This window comes from Myotis brandtii, unplaced genomic scaffold (genome assembly GCF_000412655.1).
Source record: "Myotis brandtii unplaced genomic scaffold, ASM41265v1 scaffold208, whole genome shotgun sequence".
Taxonomy (NCBI): domain Eukaryota; kingdom Metazoa; phylum Chordata; class Mammalia; order Chiroptera; family Vespertilionidae; genus Myotis; species Myotis brandtii.
The window spans coordinates 6,069,038-6,095,427 of record NW_005357764.1 but is presented as its reverse complement, the minus strand read 5'-3'; the positions used below and the strand labels follow the sequence as shown (position 1 = coordinate 6,095,427).

The 26,390-nt window shown below is 46.5% G+C and overlaps 1 protein-coding gene across 7 annotated transcripts; it reads left to right on the top strand.

The window, feature by feature from the left end:
• Positions 1–486: 486 nt before the first annotated feature.
• Positions 487–22,949, top strand: VDAC1 (voltage-dependent anion channel 1). 7 transcript variants are annotated; one of them, XM_014539120.1, is made up of 9 exons: positions 487–491; positions 7,126–7,195; positions 7,722–7,771; positions 8,525–8,677; positions 8,765–8,817; positions 15,958–16,185; positions 18,760–18,910; positions 20,688–20,745; positions 22,021–22,949. In XM_014539120.1, the coding sequence occupies exons 2-9, from the start codon at positions 7,129–7,131 to the stop codon at positions 22,110–22,112; spliced, it is 852 nt and encodes a 283-aa protein (XP_014394606.1). In that variant the 5' UTR covers positions 487–491; positions 7,126–7,128; the 3' UTR covers positions 22,113–22,949. The 7 variants fall into 7 exon arrangements, with proteins under 7 accessions (XP_014394606.1, XP_005865620.1, XP_014394607.1 ...); XM_005865558.2 differs by lacking the exon at positions 487–491 and adding an exon at positions 1,085–1,106 and having other exon boundaries at positions 7,123–7,195; XM_014539121.1 differs by lacking the exon at positions 487–491 and adding an exon at positions 1,088–1,106.
• The last annotated feature ends 3,441 nt before the right edge of the window (positions 22,950–26,390 follow it).

Below are 26,390 nucleotides of genomic sequence, written 5' to 3'. Positions count from 1 at the left end.
TTCAGAAGGGTCGGTCTTCCTGGGATGAGGCGGGAGGCCTTCTTCCAGGACCTGGCTGGACTGTTCAGCTAAACAATGCTTCTTTATGGCTGGGGAGAATTCTGGACCCTGTGGTTCAGGGTGACCTTTCAGCAACCTGCACAGCAGCCCTAATTATACTAAGAAATACAGAAAATGAAAGTAATAAAATACCCGTGTTTGTTGCATACCTGTCAGGTACCACCCACTATACTAAGTGCTTTATATTCATCTAATTTAGTCCTCACAGTGATGCTCTTTCCCCATGTTAGAGCTGAAGAAAAATTGAGGTGCAGGTCTGAGGGACCCCCTGCGGCGCCCTCCAGCCCTCCAGCCAGCCAGCAGGGAGGTGCAGCTAGGTTGTGACTTGCCGGTGGTCACATACCTAGAGAGTGGTAGAGTGGGACCGGAACTCAGGGCTGCTTGACTCCGAAGTCCACCTGCCTAGCCACCGTCTATTTTAACCCTGGCAGGTCAAGCCAGGTGTGAGGCTCCAGGGAACTCAGGAGCAGGCAGGAGCCCTGGGTGTGGCTGGGACCCAGACCTGGGCATGCTGTGTGCCCGCCCAGGCCTCCTTGATGGGTGGGTGGGCAGGCTGCCCCCAAGTCAGCTACATCCTCTTGAGGCTGGTGGAAGGCTGTGCTGGTGGTGGCCCAGCTCCCAGCGTGTTTTAAAATAGAAGCAACAGCTTTGCTGCCCCCGCTTGAGCCTGATGTGGAAGGGGGAGGGGAAGACAGCTGCACTGAAAACACAGACCTGCTACCAGAGCATGGGACCTGGGCTTTGCCAGCACCCTGGAGTCCCAGCCAGGGGCTGTTCTGGCCTGCCTCTTTCTGGTGAGAAAGTATGGGGTAGAGTATGTAAGGAGGCTCCCGATGGTGTTGGCCCCACAGACTGGCTTTCAGAGCTGGGCTAGCCTCCGGCTTGGGAAGTTGCTTTTCTGCTTTTGCACTAATCCCTGCTTGGTCTGATGTTCCTCCGATAGGCTGGCGCAGTTCTGCCCTGACAAACCACCGGGAATAATAGTGTTAGAGAAAAAGCGGAGCCAAAGGCATTCCTGCAGCTCTCCCTTCCCAAGGGAAATCTAGGTTAGTGATGGTGATGGTGATGGTGATGATGGTGATGGTGATGGTGATGGTGATGGTGTTGGTGATGATTGCCTTGTAGGTCGTGGACCTCGCAGGAATCTGATACACACTCACACAGGGCAATAAAAAGCATAACGAAGGGACCATTTGCAAAGGTGTGGGTAGAAGGTGGGACACCAGACAAGAGTCGTGGCCCCAGGGGTCCTCTGGAACAGGGAGGGGCCCCTTGGCAGGAACTGTGGGCTTGGGTAGTGGAAAGTAGTCACTGCCCACCCGAGGCCCGAGCCTGGGGATGAGTGCCCCAGCCTCACTCCCACCTTCTGCTGATGCCTCCTGTTGGCCAAACCCAACCATAGCCCATGCATAGCAGTCCGTAATGACCGGGTCTTGGGGCACAGAGCAGGGTGGAGGAGGAGTGGATCTGGATGGGCAAACAACGACCAGAATAATGGATTGCGGTTACCACTACCATTTATTGAGTGCTCATGTGCTGGACATTTCTGCGTGCTCTACCTTTGCTTGCAGCAACTCCAGCCTAGAGATACTATTGTTTGCTCCATGTTATAGACGAGCAAATTGACACCCTGGGAATATACGTTACCAGTGGCTTGTCCAAAGTGACACAGCTAGGGAAGGCCAGTGCGGCCTAGAACCTCTGCAGGCTCCTACCCCTTCCAGCCGTCACTGTGTCCTGCTGCCTGGGCACCCCGATGGGCTGGGGAATGCTGTGGCAGGCTGGCTGCTGGTGTTTAGTCCTCGTCCTGGGATACCCTTGCTCTTGAAGATAATATGGTGTTTCAGCCCATTGGGTGTTACCTGTGTTCAGAAGACTTTTCCTCCCAGCTGTTCCTGACTGAGCTTTGGGGCCTTGGCCACTTGCTCCCCGTGTCAGCCATGGCAGTGGTTGTTGGCTCTTTGAGGGCACGAAGGCTCTGCTACCTGATGGCTCCTCTGCAGAGAAAGGAGCGTACTTCCCTTGGGAGTCCTGGGGTGCTCGGTGCAGGGAGCAGGCAGCCCACTCTTCTCAGTGGCGCCTGCAGGCTGTCCTGCCTGTTAGGCAGCGAAAGGCTGAGAGGGAGGCTTTTGAACAAGTGCATCCGGCAGTCCTCACGCTCACTGAAGTCAGGGAGCTCTGCCCTGCTGCCTCCGGGCAGGGTGGCCAAAGTACAGGCGGTCACCTGGGAGTAGAATGTGCCCCCCACGGGCCTTGCTTGTTAACCCTGCATCTCAGTGTGGTTTGAATCTGGTAGGTGGCTTTTCCTCCTGGCACTCCTGCTGCAACAGCCTTTCAGAATGAATGCGACTTGCGGCCTTGCAAGGGCAGCGTGGCTCCATTGCAGACACATTGGTTGAAATTTTAAGTTTTCTGTCCATAACTTGAAAAAAAATCAATATATGGAAACAACTTAAATATTGAAGTAGAATAAAAAATGAAAATCTTATTTTAACTGCACTCCGTCCTTAAACCCCCTTTCCTTTCCAGAAGCAGCTCTGAGGCAGCCCCATTTGCAGATGGGCTCGATCCTTCCCCAGGCTTTTCCATTCACTCACAAATGCGTGAGCATGTACAGATGTGTGTGTGAAAAGGCGTTCCTCTAATCCAGGGGTCCTCAAACTACAGCCCGCGGGCCATATGCGGCCTGCCGAAAACATTCGTTTTTTTACTTCAAAATAAGATGTGCAGTGTGCATAGGAATTTGTTCATAGTTTTTTTTTAAACTATAGTCCGGCCCTCCAACGGTCTGTGGGACAGTGAACTGGACCCCTGTTTAAAAAGTTTGAGGACCCCTGCTCTAATCCCATGGAACTACAAATTTTCTGTGACTTGCTTTTTTCATTTAACTATATCCTGGATAGCTTTCTATGCCACCACGCATACATTCACCTCATTCGTTTTGCTTACCACATGGTGCTCCTTAGTTTGCGAGTACCTTAATTTTTATTCGTTCCTTTGCCTATTGATGGACATTTAGATTGCTTCTGGGTTTTGTGTTACAAATAACACTGCAGTGAGCATCCTTGTCTTTGCTTGCTTTGGGGACTATGGTGGGTGAGTCCCTGGCGGTGGAATTGCCCCTCAGGTTAATGCATGCCTCCATTAAGTGGCACTGCCAGCACTTGGCTCCAGGAGGGTTGTGCTGTACCTAGTACTCCCATTTGGCGTGAATGGGAGTGACCGTTTCCCATACCAGTAGTTTTGTTAACGTGTTGGTTGAGTGAGCTTCCCAGACACAGGTGTGTCATTCACTCTAATGTGGCTCCCCGAGGCCTTTAGAATAAAGTCCGTGCTTGGTTCTGAGGTCAGAGTGGTGGTGCTCACTTCTGAAGGCTCTTGGTCTCAGCTCTCCTCAGGCCAAGGTGGGGGTAGGGATGCTCGTGGTGGGTCTCCCCATCCCTTATCCCTGGTGGTGCTGCCGTGGGAGCTCCTGCTTCCTAGTTGTATTGTCACCTACTTAGTCCCTGTTGCCAGATATTTAGTGTCTTTTTTTTTCCCTGCTATAAAAACACTGTGATGCTCATTGCGCATTTACTCATTAAACACCTACTATGTGCCAGGCCTTGGCATCTTTGTACACATAGCTTTTTCCATGTTTTGGATAAATTTATGCACGACAGGCTCTGGGATGCTTTGAGTTCAAGGGTGTGATTTGGGGGGTAGGTGTGCATTTGTAGGGGTATTGGAGGGGCTGGGAGCAGAGCAGCTGTCACTGTCATGCAGCTGCCAAGTCAAGGAGGAAATGCCCCCCAAGCCGGAGGTTATATAAGTGTTACACAGACCATGCTGGGTGATATACTATCTTTCCCCTCTGAGCTTCTAGTGTGGGCTGGATTTTCATTCCTGAGCTGGAGTGGAGCTTGCATAATTGTTCAAGGTCAGCCAGGGAATGGTTGGGTAGGTAGGCTGGCAGGCAATGGAGGGGAACCTGGGACTCCTGTCTCTTGGTATGATTTATTGGTCCTTCTCAAAGTCATCAGTGACTGCAGCCAGGTCTGCTCAGCTGGCCCTGCCCATCCCTCACTTCCCACTTCTCTTGGGCAACTGTGCTCCTAAGGCCGTGTCTTGAAGCCATCACCCAGGCACAGACCTGGGGTCCTGCCTTCCCCCGATAGCCTTCTGACTTCCGCCTGTCCAGGGCTACCTGCTTTGCCCATGTTGAGTGCTCTGCTTCAGGCTTAGGCTCTGGAGGCCGGGCTTCTGAAAACACGTGGTGGATGCTGTAGGGACAGATGGTGAGCTGATTGGGGTGGAGGAAGGGCCCAGGGCCAGGGTTCAGCCTCAAGTTAGCGCAGGCAGGGAGTTAAATGAGAAAGCAGAATGCTGGATTCCCTTTCCTCCAGCGCTGGCCTGGAAAACATGAATGGAATCATTATTTCGACCATAAAATTGTTCTTGAAGTGGGTGCTGAGAACTGTGTTCAATGGCCTTTTCTGGCCGTTTGCAGTTGTAAAAAGGCTGAGTTTCTCAGAGGCAGAGTGGCCTTGGGCCTTTCCTCAGATAAATGCAGCAGGAGACAGGGTGAAGGAAGACTGCACAAAAAGAAGGGGAAGCTACAGCCTAGGCAGCTGGGGGGCCTTAGTGAGGGGAAGCCATCCTCCTGCCCCGTTGGTGGGTGTGCCCTCTGGTCCAGGGGTGAGTTTGGTGCTGAGCTGGAGCCAGGAGAGCCTGGCCTCAATCAGAGCCTCCTCTGCTAACCCAACTCCCTTGTCCTTGGAGGGTTATCCCCTTCGTGGCCCTGTCCTTAGGGTGATGTTCGCTGTGCGTGGAGTGTTTTTTGACAGGTGGCTTTGCCTATTTGGTTCTGGGGATGAGTGATGAGAGGGCATTTGGGGAACATTAAATGGTGAGTGTTTGCCTTTTCCATGGGGGACGGGCCTGTCCAAATGTGAAAGACGCGGTGTGAGGCTGGTCGTGGAACCGGGGTGGTGCTTGGGAAGGCTCTGGCCCTGGGGCATAGGGAGGTCTTAGCTGACCCAGAGTTAATGCCACTGGACTGCTCTCCCCTTCATCCCGGGGCTGAGTTTGGGGCCCAGTTGGGGAGGAGGTAGCACTGAAGAGGGGTGCTCAGTCCACTGGTACCTGGTAGTGCTGGTGGGGGTGGAGAATGCTCTGGTGGAGAGCTCGCTGAGATGTGTCCAGGGTTGTCTCATTGCTCCTGGGAGGGGCCATGCTGGGCCATATGCCTTAGGCTGGGGTATTTTGGAGGACCTGGGGCATAGATTCCTGGTCTGTCCCTGGTGTGGGCGTGCCTATGGGGTTTGTTTGGGGTGGAAGGAGAGTCTCCAGACTTGAAAGAGCCTGTGGAGACAGCCATGAATGGCTCTTCTCCCGGGTTCTTTGTGCCCTGACCCTAATGTGGACTGAGCTGCCCATGGTTCCGGACTGATCATGTGTAAGAAATAACAGCAACAAGAATGGGATAGTGTAAGCAGCTCACTGGGCTGCTCTCTGCTCTGACAGCAAACAGGTTCTGACAGAATGAGCAGAACCTCTGAAGAGAGTAATATAGGACCTGGACCACAATTTTACATTGTAAGTTTATATAGTTGTTTCTTTTGCAAAGTGCTCATTGGTTTTGTGGGCTCCCTGCAATGTGTTTGCAGTGGCTTTGGTCAGGAATGGGACTTTGATTGTGATATTGTTCCCCGGGGGTCCCTTGGGCCACTTTTCAGGGGGTCCCCCTTACCAGGAACGTGCCATGTCGGTGTTCATTTGTGTGAGTGAATGTGAGTTCAGATGGGGTGTATGCAGCAGTTGGTTATTTAGGTACTCTGCATTTCACAAATTAATGGAACCATCCTCCGGTTAATTAAGTTTCTGGCTAAAGACTTTGGGGAGGAGAAGATGCAGAAGATGATGCTGTTTGGCGCTAGGCGTTTAATTCTGTGTACACAATGTGTCCTTTTAGGGATGTGGTGTGGTCTGTGAGGCAAGGCCTGTTTGAATGACTTGCCTTCCTTAAATACCATGGTGCTTAATAAATAAATGCTTGTTGACTGACTTAGTGATAAGCAACAATCCCAAGTAGTACTTTGATAGTTGGTTTTAAAAAATAAAGTCACGATGGTGCTCACTAAATGTTTGAATTAAAATTTTGGGGGAGATGGGCTTGCATGGCCTTTCATGTGAAGAGTTGCCTAAGGTTCACTCTATTCCCTGTGAGCAGTCTGATACTCTAAAAGTGGGTTCCTCTAAAATGCAAACGTTTTGTGAAAAGTTGGGTCCATCCTGGCACATATTAAATACACTATAAATATTTGTTGAGCCCTAGCCGGTTTGGCTCAGTGGATAGAGTGTCGGCCTGCGGACTGAGGGATCCCTGGTTTGATTCCGGTTGAGTGGATAGAGTGTCGGCCTGCGGACTGAGGGGTCCCCAGTTCAATTCCGGTTGAAGGCACATGCCTGGGTTGCGGGCTCGATTCCCAGTGGGGAGCGTGCAGGAGGCAGCTGATCAATGATTCTCTCTCATCATTGATGTTTCTATCTCTCCCTCTCCCTTTCTCTCCGAAATCAGTGAAAATATATTAAAAAAATATTTGTTGATTCAAGGAAATCAAGACCCATATGGAAAATAGGTTGCCATGAAAAGCTCTGATTTCTATTCTGGGGATTTAATGCTCTAGCAGTTGAAATTTTGTAAGATGATATCTTTTATTGGCAAGAGTTCTGCAATTCAGTAAAGTAGCTGGCTCATGGCAATGTGTCTTTGACAATAAATTCATTCAGCAAATATTTACTGACTCCTATACGCTGGGCCTGTGCTCGGCTGGGCTGCCAAGAAGGGGTCTGAAGTCAGGCTATCTGCTGTCAACAAATGCTTACTGGGTGTCTCACACTCTGGCCACAAAAAGGAGCATGAGACAGCACAGGCTTCTGTCCACACCTGAGAGAACAAGGCACCTGGAATTCGGTGCTGGTGCTTTTTATTGGTGGTTCATTATGTCTAATAATTTTATTAATGGAAAACTAATTTCCATAATTATCAATGTATTTATTCTGGTGGTTCTTTTATTGTAGCAGAAGATGGCTGTGCCTCCCACGTATATTGATCTTGGCAAGTCCGCCAGGGACGTCTTCACCAAGGGCTATGGTGAGTATTGCGTGGGGCGGCCTCCCAGCTCACAGACTGGATGGGCATGTTTGGGATTTTGCCCATCATAGAGAGACCTGGGTCAGTCAGCTCTCAGAACTCTCACACCCAGGAAAAAGGATCAGCTCCCTGTGGCTAGGAAGGCAGTCTTGGTGGTGCACCCAGTAGGGACAGCCTCATGAGCTGCTGCAGACAGGTGGACATCCTTGTTCTCTCTCCCAGGTGTGCAGCAGCTGTGGATGCTGCCACAGTGGAGAGCGAGTTCTAAATTTAGCCCATCCTTAGGCATGTGCCCACGAGGTCATGCACCTTCTTCTCCGACTCCGCTGGCAGCGCAGGTGGGGGCCAGGTGTGTGCCTGTGTGTCTGCCGCTGCGCCATGGCAGCTGAGCTCTGCACCCAGGCAGGCGGCCGTGCAGACAGGTGCCCTTGGCACTCATGCCATTTTGAAATAGCATAAGGGAGGCAGAGATGCTGCTCTCGGTTACTGAGCTAACCTATTAACAGTTACCATCTTCTTTCTTTAGGATTTGGCTTAATAAAGCTTGAGTTGAAAACAAAATCTGAGAGTGGACTGGTAAGTTGTCTGACCCTCATGGAGCATGGATGTTTATTGTAGATCAATAAATAACTGCTGTGTTCTGGGTGCAGAGTCCAATGAAGGGACTTTTTCGTTTGTGGCAGTTTGTAGTTGTCACACTTACTGCATCCTCTGTGGAATGGGTGGCCCAGGGGAACCGTACTAATAGGTCCTTAGTTTGGCAGCTGTTAACACTCCCAGGTATATGGGGCAGGTGTCAGTTTTATTTTAAAATTGATCTGTATTTAATGCCACATAATTATTTCAAAAAATCTTAGTAGCCTGTTTTAGATTGTGCTTGTGGTAGTTGCTGGAAGGAAGACGTTCTGGGGTTGAATTACTGCACCGTCAGCGTTAGCTCAGTGCTTTCTTGCTTAACGAGGCTGCAGGCAGGATGGAAGGAGCAGTGCCTTCCTGCACAGAAAGCGTGTCAAACTCGCGGCCCGCAGGCAACATGCCTCGTGTATTTGGCCCGTGTTCGCCTTTGAGTTTGACGTGCTTGCTGTACAGACTGTTCCGGGGAGGAAGGATGCTGTCTGCTGATAAGAAATCACCCATAGGTTCTCTTCCTTAGCAGGTTTCTTTAGCCCCCTCTGTTCCTTGCATATCTACACGAGTTATAGCTTTACCTTTTGCCCCACACATGCAGGGTGTCCCCTCTTGCATAAAGGGAGCACAGTCTGGTTAGGGTTGGAAGGATGTAAAGTGAAGTGCTGATACGCAGGCTGTGACTCTCTCTCTCCTTCAAAGGAATTTACAAGCTCAGGTTCAGCCAACACCGAGACCACCAAAGTGGCAGGCAGTCTGGAAACCAAGTACAGGTGGACTGAGTATGGTCTGACATTTACGGAGAAGTGGAACACGGACAACACACTAGGCACGGAGATTACTGTGGAAGACCAGGTAACCCGCGGAAAGACAGTGTTGTTAATTGGCATCTGCTAGCCTGCCTCGTGACTAAACCTACTGGCGAATTTCTTTTCCGTTCAGCTTGCACGTGGACTGAAGCTGACCTTTGATTCATCCTTCTCCCCAAACACTGGGTAAGAATCTCATCTGTTTTCTCTGCAAGGACACTTGGCTGTATTTTATAGTAAGATTCTGCGCTGCAATTGTTCTGGCCTCAGCCGCGGAGGCTGCAGGATTTCTGGTCCAGTTACACTCTGGTTCATACGAGTGAGGCTGCTGGTGATGCAAGTGGCCGAGGCTCAGGGCAGTGGGCGACGTCTGGAAGCAGGGCTGACTGATCTCTGGTGCCAGCCCTGTTTTTCAGGCCTGGGCCCTCTCCCCGAGTCCTAGGGACACACAGTGTGTGGGCTTAACCGCAAGGTGGCTCCTGCGGCTACACTTTTTGCCCCAGGCTCTCCAGCCACAAACAAATTAGGCGTGATGGTCACTGGGCACATCAGGAGGCAAGATGGTGTGTTGGTCGGCCTCCTCCGCTGGGCACTTTTTCCAGTGGCTGGAATCGTTCTCTTCTAGAACACACTCTTGTTTTTTTCTGCACAGAGCAGCAGGTCTCCCAAACCTGGGGAAGGGTATTTTGCATGCTGATAGCAGGCTCAAGGGCATGTACTGAATTTCATATTTTAGTTTTAAAAAATTGTGGATGCCCTAGCCTAGTGGTCGGCAAACTGGCCCCTTGAGTGTGGCTCTTCCACAAAATACCACGTGCGGGCGCGCACGTGCAGTGCGATTGAAACTTCGTGGCCCATGCCACGGGGCCAAAGAGCCACATGTGGCTTGCGAGCCGCAGTTTGCCGACCACTGCTCTAGCCGGTTTGGGTCAGTGGATAGAGTGTCGGCCTGTGGACTGAAAGGTCCCAGGTTCAATTCCGGTCAAGGGCACATGCCTGGGTTGCAGGTTCGATCCCCAGCGTGGGGCGTGCAAGAGGCCGCTGATCGATGATTCTCATCGTTGGTGTTTCTATTTCTCTCTCCCTCTCCCTTCCTCTCTGACTCAATTAAAAAAAATTTTTTTAAAAATTGTGATAAAATATGCCTACAAAATTTACCATCTCAACCATCTTTACGTGTACAATTCAGTGGCATTATGAATTTCATTTTTTGCCATTCCATCTTTTTTTAAATTTATAATTCATTTAAAAAATTGATTTTTAGAGAGAGATGAAGGGAGAGGGAAAGAGAGAAACATCCGTGTGAGAGCAAAACATCATAACATCATGGGTCTCCTCCATGCCCCCTACTGGGGATCATGCCTGCAACCTGGGCATGTGCCCTGACCAGGAATCGAACTAGCAACCTTTCAGTGCATGGGATGATGCCCGACCAACTGAGCTGCACTAGCCAGGGCTTGCCATTCCATCTTATTTTCCCCTTTCTTCTTCTCTTCCTTTCCCTCTGACAAGTGGTGTTTTTTTATATTAAATTTATTGGGGTGACATTGGTTAGTAAGGTTATTTAGGTTTCAGGTGTACATTTCTATGATACATGATCTATATATTGCATTGTGTGCCCACATCCCAAGTCAGGTCATTTTCTGTCTCTTTATATTTGGCCCCCTTTACCCTTTACTACCCACAGCCCCTTGACAGGTGTTTATTAGAGGGAGAATCTGCTGAGTTTAGAATAAAATTTCACAAACCCATACTGATATAAATAAATAATTGGTAAAATAAATAAATGGAAAAGAAAGAAAAGCTCTTCCTCACAGTAGAATCCCAATTAATCAATGCAGAAGGGATGATGGGAACAGGAAATCACCATTTGCCAATCATAATTGTTGCAGGCAAGCATCACCAATGGATACTAACATTTGTGAGTCAAAGTATAAGAAACAGAATGTTAGCATAGTCTCAAAGTATCTCCCCACAAGATACTTACTATTTACCAAGAGAAAAATAGTAGCTTTTTAGAGAAACCTGGCAAACCTGGTGTAGGATGACTACAAGGGGCCGGGTGGACAGGGCTCCTGCCTCTGGAGGTCATAGTCTTCTTATAAGTTGGCTATGGATGATCTGAAGACCGTTGGCTAGGAGCTGAGTTGACTCTTGTTCTTATCTTTGCTGGAGTTTCTCCTGCAGGAGTATTGGCTTCCTGCCGGTCCACTTCCTGTCTCCGCACCTTGCCCTGATGGGAGAAAGTGCCCAGAGGAAGCCTCTGATAGGATAAGGGGCTGCCAGACATGCCCACAGGCTTGACTTTGCTGCCTAGGACTTTGCCCCCTGCCCTAGGTGGCACACTTTGGAATTTATAAGGGATTTCCTACTACCTTTGGGAGTTTTGCAGAGAAGTTTCTGGGTCCTACAGTAATACACATAACGGGAAAAGTTTTTATTTAACTTTTTATTTAAAAATATTTTATAGTTAACATATACAAAAATGTATATTCTTATACTCTTCACCCAGCTTCTCCTAATGTTAGCATCTTACCGAACCATAATGATCAGAACCAGGAAATTATGTTGCTGCTAACTACCTGGTGTCTTATTTGAGGTCCGTGATCCAGTTTAGGGAACTGCATTGCATCTAGTTGTCAAGTCTCCCTTGTCTCTTCTAATCTGGAACAGTCTTTCTTTGTCTTTCGTGACCTTGACACTTTTAAAGAGGACTGGCCAGTTGTTTTGTAGAATTCTTCAACTTGGATTTGTCTGATGTTTCCTCGTAGTTAACCTCAGGTTCTGCAGTTTTGACAACCATAGAAGCGCTGCTGTGTTGTGTGATATCAGGAGGTATACGTATGTCAGTATGACTCACTACTGGTGACACGACACGGACTTGCATCACTTAGTTAAAGTGGTGTTTGCCTGGTTTCTCTATAAAGCTACTATTTTTCTCTTGGTAAATAGTAAGTATCTTGTGGGGAGATACTTTGAGACTATGCTAACATTCTGTTTCTTATACTTTGACTCACAAATGTTAGTATCCATTGGTGATGCTTGCCTGCAACAATTATGATTGGCAAATGGTGATTTCCTGTTCCCATCATCCCTTCTGCATTGATTAATTGGGATTCTACTGTGAGGAAGAGCTTTTCTTTCTTTTCCATTTATTTATTTTACCAATTATTTATTTATATCAGTATGCATTCATGAAATTTTATTCTATGGGTTATAATCCATTACTGTTATTTTATTACCCATATTGCCCCCAGATATGGCCATTGGGAGCACCTTCAAGTTGATATCCTATGTATTTTGGACAAGCCTCTATCATTTTTTTTTTTTGAGTACTTCTTCAGAAGATATTCCAGACTCAGCTGCTTCTTGCTCTTCCCTAGTCTTGCTGTCAACCATTTCTCCAAAAACCCTTGGTTTCTTTAATTGAAGAAGGGTGTTTTGAAACCAAGATTGTGGGTGCAAGGTGTACACATTCTACTTGGTATCTGAGGAAAGTTTTGATGACTTGATGGAGATTGGAAATGAAGCTGGCTTTCCAAAGTGCCTGAGGGTTATAGTCTGGGAAAGCATCCTGGCTTCCATGAGGAGCGGAGTGTAGACCACATCTGGATGAGCTACAGACTTCATCTAGGGACCAGCACCCACACTGAGTACCTAACACAGGTACAGCCAGCTTGTTAACCACAAATCAGGGTCATGCCTCTCTCAGGTGCTTGTCAAATTAGCACCACTGTTTAAACAGCGAGCAGTGGAATGCTTCATTAGATCAGAAGCCTGGAGAGAAACCTGAGTCACTGCCCCAGCACTGCCCATTCTCCGGGGACCTCGTGTCCTTGGCCAGAACCCAGGGCGACACTGGAGGTGCTGTGCACACGGTCAGGGCAGCTGGAGCACACCAGTGGGCAGAGGCCCTGCCCCAGGCCTCACACTTTGTGGTCAGCAGCAGCTTTTCACCTAGTTGTTACAAGATGCCCACTTTTTACATTTCTTGGTCTCCCTCTCTATCTAAATGTCAGCCCCTGAGCAGCTGTCTTTTCATCAATCATCCTACCCAGCCTGGTGCCAGATAGGTGCCTGGCCCAAATCCAGGTTTCTTCCCCCAAAGAGCAGACACACCAAAATAGGTTTGATCTTTTCTTATAGAGAGATAATTGGTGGTTATGCCTTTCCTTCAAAGCTTGTGAAAATGTGCAGAAGCCACTTGAACGAAAGTTGCAGGTGTCAGTGTCCCTTGGGAAGGGTGTTGGCCTTATTTTCAACTATGACCTCTGGAATTCTTGTCTCATTGAGGACTTGGGACGTTTAACCTTCACATTTTTTTATTATGAAAAAATTTAAACACACAAAAGAATGCAGAAAAATATATTAAACCCTTATCATGTTCCTATCATCCAGCTTTAAGAATCATCAACCCATGTTTTCTTTATGCATCCATAATTAATCCCTCCCATCTGCAGATTATTTTGAAGCAAATAATATATCACACAATTTCATTTGTAAATATTTTAATACTAGAGGCCCGATACACGAAATTCATGCAAGAGTAGGCCTTCCTTCCCCCGGCTGCTGGCACTGGCTTCCCTTTGGCACCCGAGACCTGGGCTTCCCTCGCAGCCCCAGCTTTGTCCAGAAGGTTGTCTGGAAGGACATCCGGTCTAATTAGCATATTACACTTTTATTAAGATTCCTTTTTACAAAAGCATAACTATAATATCATTACATTGGGGAAAAAAAATCACAATTCCTTAATATGGGCAAATCTCCAGTCTGTTCAAATTGCATGATTTTTATAGAATCAAAAATTGTCCGTGCAAAATTGCAAAAATTGGTTTATATGGCTCCTAATTTTGGATTCTCCTCTCTGTGTTTTCCCCTTGCAATTTATTTGTTGAAACTAGATATCCCCCATATTTCCTGTAAGTCTAGAGCAGCGGTTCTCAACCTATGGGTCGTGACCCCTTTGGGGGTCGAACGACCCTTTCACAGGGGTTGCCTAAGACCATCGGAAAACACATATATAATTACATATTGTTTTTGTGATTAATTACTATGCTTTAATTATGTTCAATTTGTAATAATGAAAATACATCCTGCATATCAGATATTTACATTCCGATTCATAACAGTAGCAAAATTACAGTTATGAAGTAGCAATGAAAATAATTTTATGGTTGGGGGTCACCACAACATGAGGAACTGTATTAAAGGGTCGCAGCATTAGGAAGGTTGAGAACCACTGGTCTAGAGGCTTCATCATGTTTACATTCCATGGGGGATGGTACTAAAATACACGGTACTCTACGAGATTCCATTGGGATGCGCAAAGAAGGCCTGGTTTTCTCCGTGCATGTTAGCGCCATTCATCTCAACCATCTTTAAGTGTACAATTCAGTGGCATTATGAATTTCATTTTTTGCCAACCCACTCATTAAGGGTTGCAAATTGGTGATAATTCCTTCTTCATTTGTTAGCTAGAATATTTTATTGAAGAGAAACTTCTCATCAACTATTTAGTTATAGTTACTATATGAGATATAGTTACTATATGAAAGGTAGAATAAATGTTTAATTCCTTTTTTTATTTAATCTTTTCAAAATTACAAATTGGTTCTCTAGCCTCTAAGGCTGACTAATGTGTGTGTTTTGTTGTTATGAATTAATAGATTTAAACATATTTGATATATTTCAATTTATTGCTGAGATTACTTTTTTTTTTTTTTTTTTAAGAGAGAGTGGAAGGGAACCAGGGAAGGGGTAGAAAGAGAGAGAGAGATGTAAGAGAGACACGTCAATTGGTTGCCGGGGCCGGGGATCAAGAACCTGCAACCCAGGTATGCCCTTGACCGGAAATCGAACCTCTGATCCTCTGTGCACGGGCCAGGTCTCTAACCACGTAGCAACGCTGGCCAGGGCTGCCGATATTACTTTTTACGATGCTCCCATTGCCCCTTGTTTAAGCCCTTGGGAGTCTCTCAAGTCCTTTTGCCCCAGCCTCAGTGTCCTTGAGGCTTTGATAGATGCCTCAAGCTCACCTTGCACATTTCCTGCGACCTATAATCGACTATTTCTCTGAGGAGCACTGGTTCCTTTTAGGAGGGAATGATATTTAGCACCCATAGGCCAGGTGCTGGGGAGGCTTCAATCTCCGTGTGAATGACTCTGGGGTGGACAGGGCTGTGAAGTCCTGGGGCCTCTGACAGATCTGGTTTCTCCCCGATCTCTGCTGAGAATGCAGCTTGCTGTCCGTGAGAGATGTCCGTTTTGTAGCTCAATGACAGAAACAATCATGTGTAAAGGGTATAAATATTGTTTGATAGATGTGACCTTGTCTCCAGTGTTGACTTTTGATAAAAGGCCTGGTGACAATATATTTGCAGGTGACACAACTCACCTGCCCGTCCTGAGGGGTGCTGGGTCTTGAATCATAGGCAGGGGCGGCACTGACCTGGTCCTACACAAGCCTGGGATCAGCAGACTAGACCTGGGGTCTTCCTGCCCTGTGACTGCAGGGCCCTAGGTTCTGTATCTGTGCCGAGTTCTGCTTGTGGTCTCATGAATACTAATTAAAAGCTGTTGTATTTACTTAGACAAGATCTAGTGTTTGTTTCTTTTTTACTTAAGTGAGCCACCAAGTAAGAAGATGACCAGACCATCTCCTTAAAGAGCTGCTGTTTAGCCGTAGCCGGTTTGGCTTAGTGGATAGAGCGTCGGCCTGTGGATTGAAGGGTCTGGGGTTCGATTCTGGTCCAGGTCATGTACCTTGGTTGCAGGCTTCTCCCAGGCCCGGGCCCTGGTCGGGGCTCGTGCAGGAGGCAACCAACCGATGTGTTTCTCTCACACCAATGTTTCTTTCTGTCTTTGCCTCTCTCTTCCACTCTCTCTAAAAATCAATGGGAAAATATCCTCGGGTGAGGATTAACAACAACAAAAGAGATCTGCTGTTTAGACAGTGCCTTCTTTACCAGTCTTGGAAAACAGCAGACACACCTGTTTCATAATTACATGATGGCGCTCTACTTAATAAATGCCTGTGTAGGCCACCACAGGAGACACAGGGAGAGGAAGTAAAAGAAAATGACTCGTGCGATTTTCAAGCTTGTGTGCTCACTTCATTATTTCTGCAGCCTGGATTTGATGGATGACATCGGCCTATTGTGGCACAGCAGCTGCTTATGCTTAAGGGAGGTTTGGGACTATTTCTGTGCGGGTTCCCCCCGCCCCCCCATTTAAACTGGGATTTTTTTTTTTAAATTTTGCATTTTTCGGCATGGTTGTCACAAGGAGAGTTAGCTACTGATTTTAATACAATCTCTTTTCCTTCAGGAAAAAAAATGCTAAAATCAAGACAGGGTACAAGCGGGAGCACATCAACCTGGGCTGCGACGTGGACTTCGACATGGCCGGGCCTTCGATCCGGGGTGCGCTGGTGCTGGGCTATGAGGGCTGGCTGGCTGGCTACCAGATGAATTTTGAGACGGCGAAGTCTCGAGTGACCCAGAGCAACTTTGCGGTTGGCTACAAGACCGATGAATTCCAGCTTCACACTAATGTGTAAGTGCATGTGAGTGGGCGTGCGAGTGTGTGCAGCAGGGGGATTGCTCTTCATGATGACTCCTAAGCTTAATTTTTAGTCACCGTACAGTGAGTTTGTTGTAATCAGATGAACCGAATGGACTGTTTCCCACCTACCCATTTCCTGACCTGACTTAGGGTCTTTGTATTCAGTGAACAGTAAATGCTGTCGCTGGTACACACAGAAGGACGGATCAAGGGTGTGATGTCAGTCCAGAGGCCTGTCCCTTCCCTGCAGCTTTACGGGCATTGGAGGGCCTTTCGGTTTTAGTTAAAGTGGAGGGAAAAGGTGCAGCTCTCTCTTTCTCCGTATGTTGCCTGTGAGGATCAGGATGGGAGACAAATTAGGAGATGGTTTTCTCAGTTAAGTACAGAGTGTCCTCTGCATGGTGGAGCATTGGAAAGTTTACTAACTTCTGGACAGTAGAGTGAAGGGAAGAGGAAATTACGGGTTGGGTTAGAGAGAGCCTTTTGTCATCAAACTTGAGAGTTGCAGTGCTGATTTAGGTGAAGGGAAACAAATATTTCATCCATAACATCCCGGTGGGACATGAGGAGCTAACCTGCGGCACCAGTGGGGTGCAACTTTACTCAATTTATTTCTCTCCACTAGAGGTCACTCAAGAAGAGACTTCTGAAACTTAAAGACAAGTAAATGGTATTAGTGTCTAAAGGAATCACATTTCCATTAATTCATTTTTTGAGGGAATTTCTTATAATTAAGTAATGTAATATAATAAATGAATATTCATAAATTTTGAGTCTTTTAAAACTAAAAAGTCACAGGAAAACTATAGAGATGTTCAGTCAGGGGGTTCAGAGGCTGGGGAAGGTTGTGACGACGATGGGGTGCCACGAGGGAGTTTGGGTTGATGGGACTGTTTTTTATCCTGATTGTGATGGTGGTCACGTGAGTCTGTACATGTGATAAAATTCATAGAATGTACACCAACAAAGGGGCAAAAAGGTTACATACATTTAAAAAGGTAGCATACAAAAATAGGAAAATACCACAAGCATAGAAGTGTTTTTTAATTTACCGTTTTGACTGAAATGGAAAGTGGTCCCTTGGTTTGGAATTGGGAATTGGCACCAGGTTAGGAAGGACAATGGTTGTTTGCTGTTTTCCCCATGTACCTGAGCTTCACGATTTTTAAGAAGTGGACATGGTTTATTTTGGGACCTGGCATGGGATCAGCTGACACAGCCAGTCTGGGTACCCTGTGCTTACAGAGCCCCAGACGTCTAACAGACACTCTTTGTGCTTCATAGAGATGCATTTGAATGAGTTCCCTTTCTTTATGGTTTTGAGAACTCAGTAAGGGAAGGCTGTGTTACTGGTTTTAGAATATATAGAAAAACATGACACTTTTTTGGAAAACATTTAAGACCAAGAAAATATCCCCTTTTGAGTTATACCAAAGCCACTCACATCTGTTACTTTTGACAAGCTGCTGTTTTGTAGCATGCTCGGACTTCCTGAAGAAGTCAGGGTTTCAAGTCAGGTGGTTCCTGTTGTTTCTGGAAGTAACAATTCTGAATTTCAGGGGAAAACGTAAGAATTTAGGATGTATTTAATGAGCACCTACTTTAGGGAGAGTGTATTGGTGAAAAGCAGAGTTCGCAATGAAAGAGTAATAATTTATTCTTGGGTTAGTGAGTTCTAAGCTCTGGTTTCTAAAGCACATGGGCTCTGCCTTAACAGTTTCCAATGTCATTTCCACTGGAAACATCCAAGATGATGAGGCAGAAATTTGACAGTGTTTATTTATGTTGAAAATGTCAGGGAGGGGAAGGGTCTATATTGCCAGAGGCCGGAGTCAATATGGAGTGTTTGGAAGAGAGGAAGGAGTCTAGCCAGCTGGGCTTCATTCCATCTTGAAAGACCAGAAGCATTCTGTCAGTAGCAAGTAGCTCTTTTTCAAATCCCACCAGGATCGATGTTGCTGCATGGACCCACAGTATGCACAGGTGGACCAGTCTGAACCAGAGGTTGAGCTCTTGCAGTCGCTTCTCTTCCAAGGGGCTGGCTCAGTTCTGGCTATGTACCCGAGCAGTGGCTGTCGCTGGTGGTGCTAAAGGCTATGTAACCTGACTTCTGAGGAACCCTGGCCCAGCCTTGCTTGCCACTCTGGCTGTGTTCTCGTCTCATTTGCTCCCCCTCCCTTACCATTTTTATGATAGAAGCCTTTAAAAAAGTAATAACTTTAGCAGAAGAGAAATCACTCAGAATCCCGAATCCCAATGCCCTAGTTGCTGCATCTATTTTTAAAGAGTATTTTAGAGGCAAACTTCAAGTTCAGTGGGGCCTGGGTACTTGACTGAGCTGCCGTTGGGTGTTCCCAGTGATGGTTGAAATAGCCGCGCTTGCTCCGAACCCCCCGACTCTGGTGTCCGTTCCATTCCTATCAGGCTTCCTGTAATTTGGTACTTGTTTTGTGAGCAGGTGAGTCCTTTTACAGCCTCCCTGCCCTCGGTTTGACGTGGGCAGCTCGGCCCCGCGCCAGCCTGCCTTCCTGGGCGTCTCGGCATCCGTGCTGTGCTTGTTTGCAGGAACGACGGGACGGAGTTTGGTGGCTCCATTTATCAGAAGGTGAATAAGAAGTTGGAGACCGCCGTTAATCTCGCCTGGACAGCAGGAAACAGTAACACTCGCTTTGGAATAGCAGCCAAGTATCAGATCGACCCTGAAGCCTGCTTCTCGGTGGGTACCCGTGGAATCATGCGTCACCTAGGCCCCACCTGACCTTAGGTTGGAGTCATTCCCGACTGTTGGGGTTCAATGCACTGGCTAGAGATTTTCTCATTGTGAAGAGTTCGAAATAAGGAAACTGCTAACCATAATAGTACTTATTGTGGATGCCAGGCGCTGTGTGGAGCCCCTTATAGGTGGATTACTGTGTTTAATTCTTACACAACCCATTTGAAGTAGGTGCCTTTTTTAGAAACCATGCCATCCCTGTTATCACAAATGAGGAACTGGGAGCTTAGAGAAGTCGAGTAAGTAATGGTTTCTGGGACTTTTGGCCAAGATCAAGTGAGAAGTTGAGTAACTTGCCCAAGGGCAGACATTGGGTAAGTGCGGAGGCCTGGGTTTGACCCAGGCTGGCTGGCTAAGGTGCTTCCTCCTCTAACCAGTTCCGGTTCCATGCTGCAGACTAGAAAGGGGTTCCCTTGAACACTAAGGCTTTAAGTGCTCATTTCCCTCCGCGTTTGTCATTCTCTTGCCCAGCTCCCATATTGCACATTATGAAGACAGGCCCTGGTGCTGGGCAGTGGGCCTCTTACCTTGCAGACCCTGTAGCATTGCTCAGGGGCTCTTGGTTGCTGCAGAGTTTTCACATTAAATCCTGTCGAGCTCCATCGCTGTTGTCACAGGGCACTGCTGGCGGCACCCCCTTTTGAGTGGTTTCAGGATGTTGCAGGATGGTTTCTGGGCTGGTTTGTATAAATTACAGACAGCCCATTTCAAGTCTCTTGAAATAGGAACTGAATTTGGCTCCTTTTGTGTTAGGCATGTAAAAACAAAGGGGGGGGGGAGGAGAAGAAGAAAAAAGATGAAAACAAAGGAAGGAGGCCTTGTTCTTTGGATGACATGAGCAAAAAGGAGCAGCTAGACGGGGCACTGACTGCCAGGCAGCCTTCCTGTCCCCTGCTCTGCTCTTTCTGACGGGAGATGTCAGGTCTGAAAATAGCCTTCGAACAGGAAAACATGCACCAGCTTTTACCAGGACTCGGTGTTCTCATGGCTTGAGCTCTGCTCCTGACCCCTCCTTCTTTTAGAGAAAGGGGTCAGGGAAAGGCCCGGATTTCCCCACAACTCAGGCAGAGGAATGAGGGCAAAATTATTGTGGACTCACTGCTTTCCTGAACTTAATTATTAATGAACATTCGCTAATTGCTGACATTGAGGTGATTGGCTAGATCATTCTTTTACTCCAATATCCATTTTACACTCGGGCTTGTCAGTGCTGAACTTTCTTCATTGTCGGTAGATTTTTGCTTCTCTTTTTAATGAAGAAAAAAATTCTTTTTTTTTTTTTTTTGAGAAAAATTCTAATGGTGTTTTCTGCCTAAAAAAAAAGCCTCAAAAAACCCCATCTCACATTTGCTGTTTTTCCTCATTCCAACAAATAAATCTTGAAGAAGTCTCCCATTTTAAGAGAGCCTGTTATCTCAGGGCCCATAAATGAAAGTGTCCTCACCTGTTATAACTTGACTACAGACCTACTTGTATAAGTGAAATTGGGCATTCATACCTTCAGGAATTAAATGTAAATAATAGCGTCCTTTTCATTGAAAATCATGTTGACTCTTTGAGTTTCCCTTCTGAGACCCAGTCTCCCTAAATTTGATACATTTCCTAGTGAATTTAATGAATCCCATAAACAAAGTAGTCACGAAAAAAGAGAATATGATTCTGAAGTTTAGAGTTGGTTGATTAAAAAGCTCTTATTGTGTCTTCTGTTTTCCTTGACTAGGCTAAAGTGAACAACTCCAGCCTGATAGGGTTAGGATACACCCAGACACTAAAGCCAGGTATGTGTTGTATGTGAAATTAGTTCTTTGTCTTAAAAAATATTGTGGTTCTTGTTTGCTGCTTTATGTTATTGCTTACAAAATGCCTGCATAGTACATTGCAAATGAGTGTCTATAAAGTTTTATAATGAAATGTTTATAGAGGTGTGCAGTCATTATAAAACACTAGAGGCCCGGTGCACGAAATTTGTGCATGGAGGGGGTGGGGTGGGTCCTCAGTCCAGCCTGCACCCTCTCCAATCTGGGACTGCTGGCTCCTAACCGCTCCCCTGCCTGCCTGCCTGATTGCTCCTAACTGCCTCTGCCTGCCAGCCTGATGCCCCTAACTGCTCCCCTGCCGGCCTGATCGCCCCTAACCATCTCTGCTTGCCAACCTGATCACCCCCTAACTGCTCCCTTGCCGGCCTGATCACCCCTAACTGCCCTCCCCTGCTGGCTTGATTGCCCCTAACTGCTCTCCCCTGCTGACCTGATTGCCCCTAACCGCCTCTGCCTTGGCCCCTGCCACCGTGGCTTTGTCCAGAAGATGTCTGGTCTAATTAGCATATTACCCTTTTATTAATATAGATTTGGAGAATAGGAGAAGTAGTAAGTAGGAGAGAAGAGCAAAGCTAACATGTTACAATTTTGGTTGTTTTCTTCCATCCTTTTTTCTTTCAGTGTACATAATGCTTGATACTAATTTCCAGCAGGTTCTTAAAACTAGCCCCTAAGTCATCCTCATGGTAAAACTGGTTTGCAGGTTTCCTCTGCACAGTTGGCTAGGCCAGCCCCTTGGGGTTATTTTGAATAGGTTGGGCCTTTGAACCCTGGAAATCTAAGATAACATGATGTCAGAATCAAGCTGTTCTAGGGAAAATATCAGTATTGTGTGTGTGTGTACGAGTGTAAGACCTCGGTATCTGGTTCATGAAAGGGGTTTCATTTCAAGGGGCTATTGCTGAAGAAGCTTACTACATGGTGCCAATGGTAGAGAATGAGTGGTAGCAGGAGACGATGAAAGGAAAAAGGAAGTGGAGTCCCTAGAGTGGATTAGGTAGGCCGTGGAATCATAGTGATTGTTGAATAAGCTCATTCCAGGCTATCTGTTAATTAGGCAGATGGCATCGAGTAACTGAAGGGCCATGTGGTTTTGCCCCTGATCACGCAGCTGGAACAGGTTTTGAATTTGGTGTGGTTTTGCCAGGACACTCCAACATTCCTCCGTGTGTTAACTTTTCTTCTCTCTTCTTTTCTTCATCCCTCCCCTTTCTTCTCCCGGATTTCCCCCTACAGGTATCAAACTGACGCTGTCAGCTCTGCTGGATGGCAAGAATGTCAATGCTGGTGGCCACAAGCTTGGTCTAGGACTGGAATTTCAAGCATAAACGAAGACTGTTCAGTTGTTTAATTTTAAACTATTTTGCAGCATAGCTACCTTCAGAATTTAGTGTACCTTTTAATGTTGTATGTCTGGGATGCAAGTATTGCTAAATATCATGTTAGACCTCCAGGTTAAAGATGATTCAGCTTTAAGGTGTTACCCTTTCAGAGGTACAGAAGAAACCCGATTCCAAAGCAGGTCCTCACAGCTGTAGACTTGGGGGAACTTGGCAGCCCCTCTAAGATGTCAGGTTTCTTTTTTATCGAGAAATGGCTGCAAGTGGAAGCTGATGATGATTTGTAAGCACTTTGTAAATTTGTATTGCTTAAATGTATGAAATTATGACTTCCTGAGAATTGAATCTTGATTTCCTACCCTCACTGAGAGAGGCTCACTATTTGATGGTGTGTACAAACTCATCTGATGGGACTTTTTTAGACCTGTTTCCACCCCGGTCCATCACCTTTTCTGCACCAAAAGTAGTCTGCAGGGTGTGGTAGTTTCTTTTGTGCCATTTTGGGGTGGAGAAGGTGGATGTGATGAAGCCAATAAATTCAGGACTTAATTCCCTCTCATGTTGTGGTTTTTGCCCTTGCACCAGAGTATGAAATAGCTTCCAAGAGCTCCAGCTGCAAGCTGGGAAGAGTCTGTGACTGTAATCACATGGTGACAACACTCGGAACCTAAATTAGACTTCTGTTGTATTCTCGCCACTCGGTTTTTTAGCAGTTTAATGGGTACATTTTAGAGTCTTCCATTGTGTGGAATTAGAACATCCCTTTCAAATGCTGTAATTAACATCACTTAAAATAAAACTTGAATAAAATATTGAAACCTCGTCTTCCTTCTGTTGTTTTTATTAATAAAAGAGTGTAAATAAACAGGGCATTTGGTCTTGTTCTTTGGCCCCTGTTCTGTGTGTGTGTCTGTGTGTGTGTGTGTGTGTGTGTGTGTGATATAATTTTTAGTTTTCTGTTGCTGCATAACAAATTACCACAAATTTGGTGACTAAAACAACACTCGTTTATTTATTTCACATGTCTATAGTTCAGAAATCCAAGGATGCAGTGGCTGGGGTCTCCCTGAAAGTTCTCACAATGCTGAAGTTAGGATGTCAGCCAGACTGTGTTCTCAGCTGGAGTTTGGGGTCCTTTTCCAGGCTCACATGGCAGAATTCAGTTCCTTTTGGTTGTAGGATAGTTGTCTCTATTTCCTTGCTGGCCACCAGCGAGGGGCCACTCTCAGCTAATGGAGGCCACCTGCATGCATTGCCACGTGGTCCCCTTCATCTTCAAAGCTGGGACAGAACATTCACTGCCAAATCCCTCTCACACTTTAAATCTCCAGGAATAGCCCCACCCTCGCTTTAAAATTATTTTTATTTTTGAGATAAAATTGACATTATATTTATAGTTTCAGGTGTACAACATAATGATTCAATATTTGCAAAATTATTTCTACAATAAGTGTAGTTAACATCTATCACCACACATAGTTATAGCCTTTTCTTCTGATAAGAACTTTTAAGATCTATTCTGGCAGCGACTTTCAAATATACAGCATAGTAGCCACCATGTTGTATATTACATCCCCATAACTTATTTATAACCTCTCCACCCCTTTCAAGGGCTCACCTGATTAGGCCAGGCCCACTGAGGGTAATCTCCCATTTTCAAAGTCAGTTGTGCCATATAACAGTCTAATCACGGAAGTGATATATTCACTGATTTCTCCCACACTCAAGGGCAGGGAATCATAAAAAGGCATGGGTCATTGGGGCTGTTTTAGAATTCTGCCGTAAGTTTATAATTTTAAAAATAACAGTGAAAACTTCCAACACTCACAAAGTAGAATAGTAACAAACTACATGTACATTACCCGGTATCAACAAACATGAACATTTTTTCCCACTCAGTGATAACATTTTTAGGCAAAATTTCTTTTTATGGATATCTGGAAGTGACAATTCCAAAGTATCAGGTTTATTTCTAGCGTTTTGTGTAACTGATCACCCCTTACCTCCTGGCCTCAGTATTTGCCATGCTGTCTTCATCAGGTTTATAATTATGTGCAGCCATTTCAAAGTGAACTTTGTTGGATTTGTCTAGAGCCGTGGTCGGCAAACTGTGGCTCTCTCGAGCCACATGCGGCTCTTTGGCCCCTTGAGTGTGGCTCTTCCACAAAATACCACGGGCGGACGCACAGTGCGATTGAAACTTTGTGGCCCATACGCAGAAGTTGGTTTTCGGCCTGGGCGAGTCTATTTTGAAGAAGTACTGTTGATATTTGGCTCTGTTGACTAATGAGTTTGCCGACCACTGGTCTAGAGGTTTTGGCATAGAATGGATACTGGGTACAACCAGTCAGATGCCAGGTACAGTACTGGTATTTTGAAATGTACAAAGTGCCCTTGGAGTATGAGGGACTATTTTCCTCCCCATTTTAAATTAAATACGTGCCTATTGTATGCAGCATCACAGAAGATTGTGTAAAGTGCTTTGAGTTCATAACATCCCACCAGCAAGAGAATAAACAATCGGGACAAAGACAAAGGAGAGGGTTGAAGTGTATTTATTACAGAAAAAGGCCTGTTTAAATCACTCCCAACAAGCAGAAGCGAGAATGAAGCTTATTCATGAAACTGAGCGGTGGTTTCTGCATTCAGAGGGGAGCTCCAGGGGAACTTGGGAAGACTTGTGCCCTGGCTGCCCTGGAAGCTTTGCGATGAGGGCACCATTCAGTCTGCGTAGGCTTGTGGTGGGCTTGGGGAAGTGAGCCGATGAATGACTTCTCAGTTTTCTTAACCGCATAGTGTGTGTGTCTCAGAGCTGTCAACAGGGCCAGATAAATGTTAAGGGAAACCCGATTCAGGAGAACACAGGCCCTTCTCTCTCAGAGGCAGGGGGGGGGGGGGGGGGGGGGGGGGGGGGGGGTGGCAGCAATCTTCCGAGGGAATCTCGGAGCCCAGAGTGGGGAAGTGGTGGGTACAATAAACATCTTCCTTCCTGACATGCTGATTTTCCTGCAAACTGACCCAATGGGACTTTTATCTGAAGCCTATAGATGTTTACTAAGGAAACATTCACGGAACATACAGATCAAACCGTTGTGCCTAAGGCCTTAAGGCAGTGGTTCTCAACCTTCCTAATGCCACGACCCTTTAATACAGTTCCTCATGTTGTGGTGACCCCCAACCATAAAATTATTTTCGTTGCTACTTCATAACTGTAATTTTGCTACTGTTATGAATCGGAATGTAAATATCTGATATGCAGGATGTATTTTCATTGTTACAAATTGAACATAACTAAAGCATAGTGATTAATCACAAAAACAATATGTAATTATATATGTATTTTCCGATGGTCTTAGGCGACCCCTGTGAAAGGGTCGTTCGACCCCCAAAAGGGTCTCGACCCACAGGTTGAGAACCGCTGCCTTAAGGGAACTGTGTGGATGCTTCTAAGTTTGCATTTTCAGATGCTGGGAATTTGAAGTTTCAAGATTTAAAAAGTAACAGCAGCTTATTGCAGGAAATGTGGAAGCCCTTTGCCCCTCTATTTCTTAGCCCGCTTCCCGGCTTTCCTCCATAATACCTTTTCCATCGCATTCAGTGTATATTTTACACTATGGTCTCCCTCACAAGAAAATAACCACCACAAAAGTCGGGTTTTGTTCTGTTCCCCGCTGTATACTGAAGTATGGAGAGGCCTAAATGTTTGTGGAAGTGGTGAGTGACTATGGGTACAGATAAAAGGTAAAAGCATTTACCTGTAATTCCACCCAGCCATTGCCCTGGTAACATCTGTTTCCTTCGCCTTTGGGAGGGGAGAGGCAGTTACTTGGGGATCAGCCTATGACACAGTTGGCTCCTCCATTCACAGACTTTTTTTTTTTGAAGTTTTATTTTTTTATTAAGTTATTATATATTCACAGACGTTTTAAAACACTTTTATTAGCTGCGCGTTTCCCATCATCGGGAGGCAGGCAGAGGCTCGCTCCTGACCCTCCCCACACCGGACCCATCACCTCCTTGGCCCGCAGCCCAGTCGGGGACGCCCCTTTGCCCAGCTCCCACCACCCTTCCTCCTCACTTCCCTTTCCAGAGCCCGCGCCCGGCTGCCGGCTGCAACGTCACCACGCTGGGACGCAGGGGCTCCGGCCCTGACGCCTGACGCAGGGTCTGACGTCATGACGCAGAGCCTAGTTACCGCGCAGGTTCCGGGCCGAGTCCGTTATGGCCGCTGTCGCCCTGAGGAAGATGAGTGGGGCTGTGCGCGCG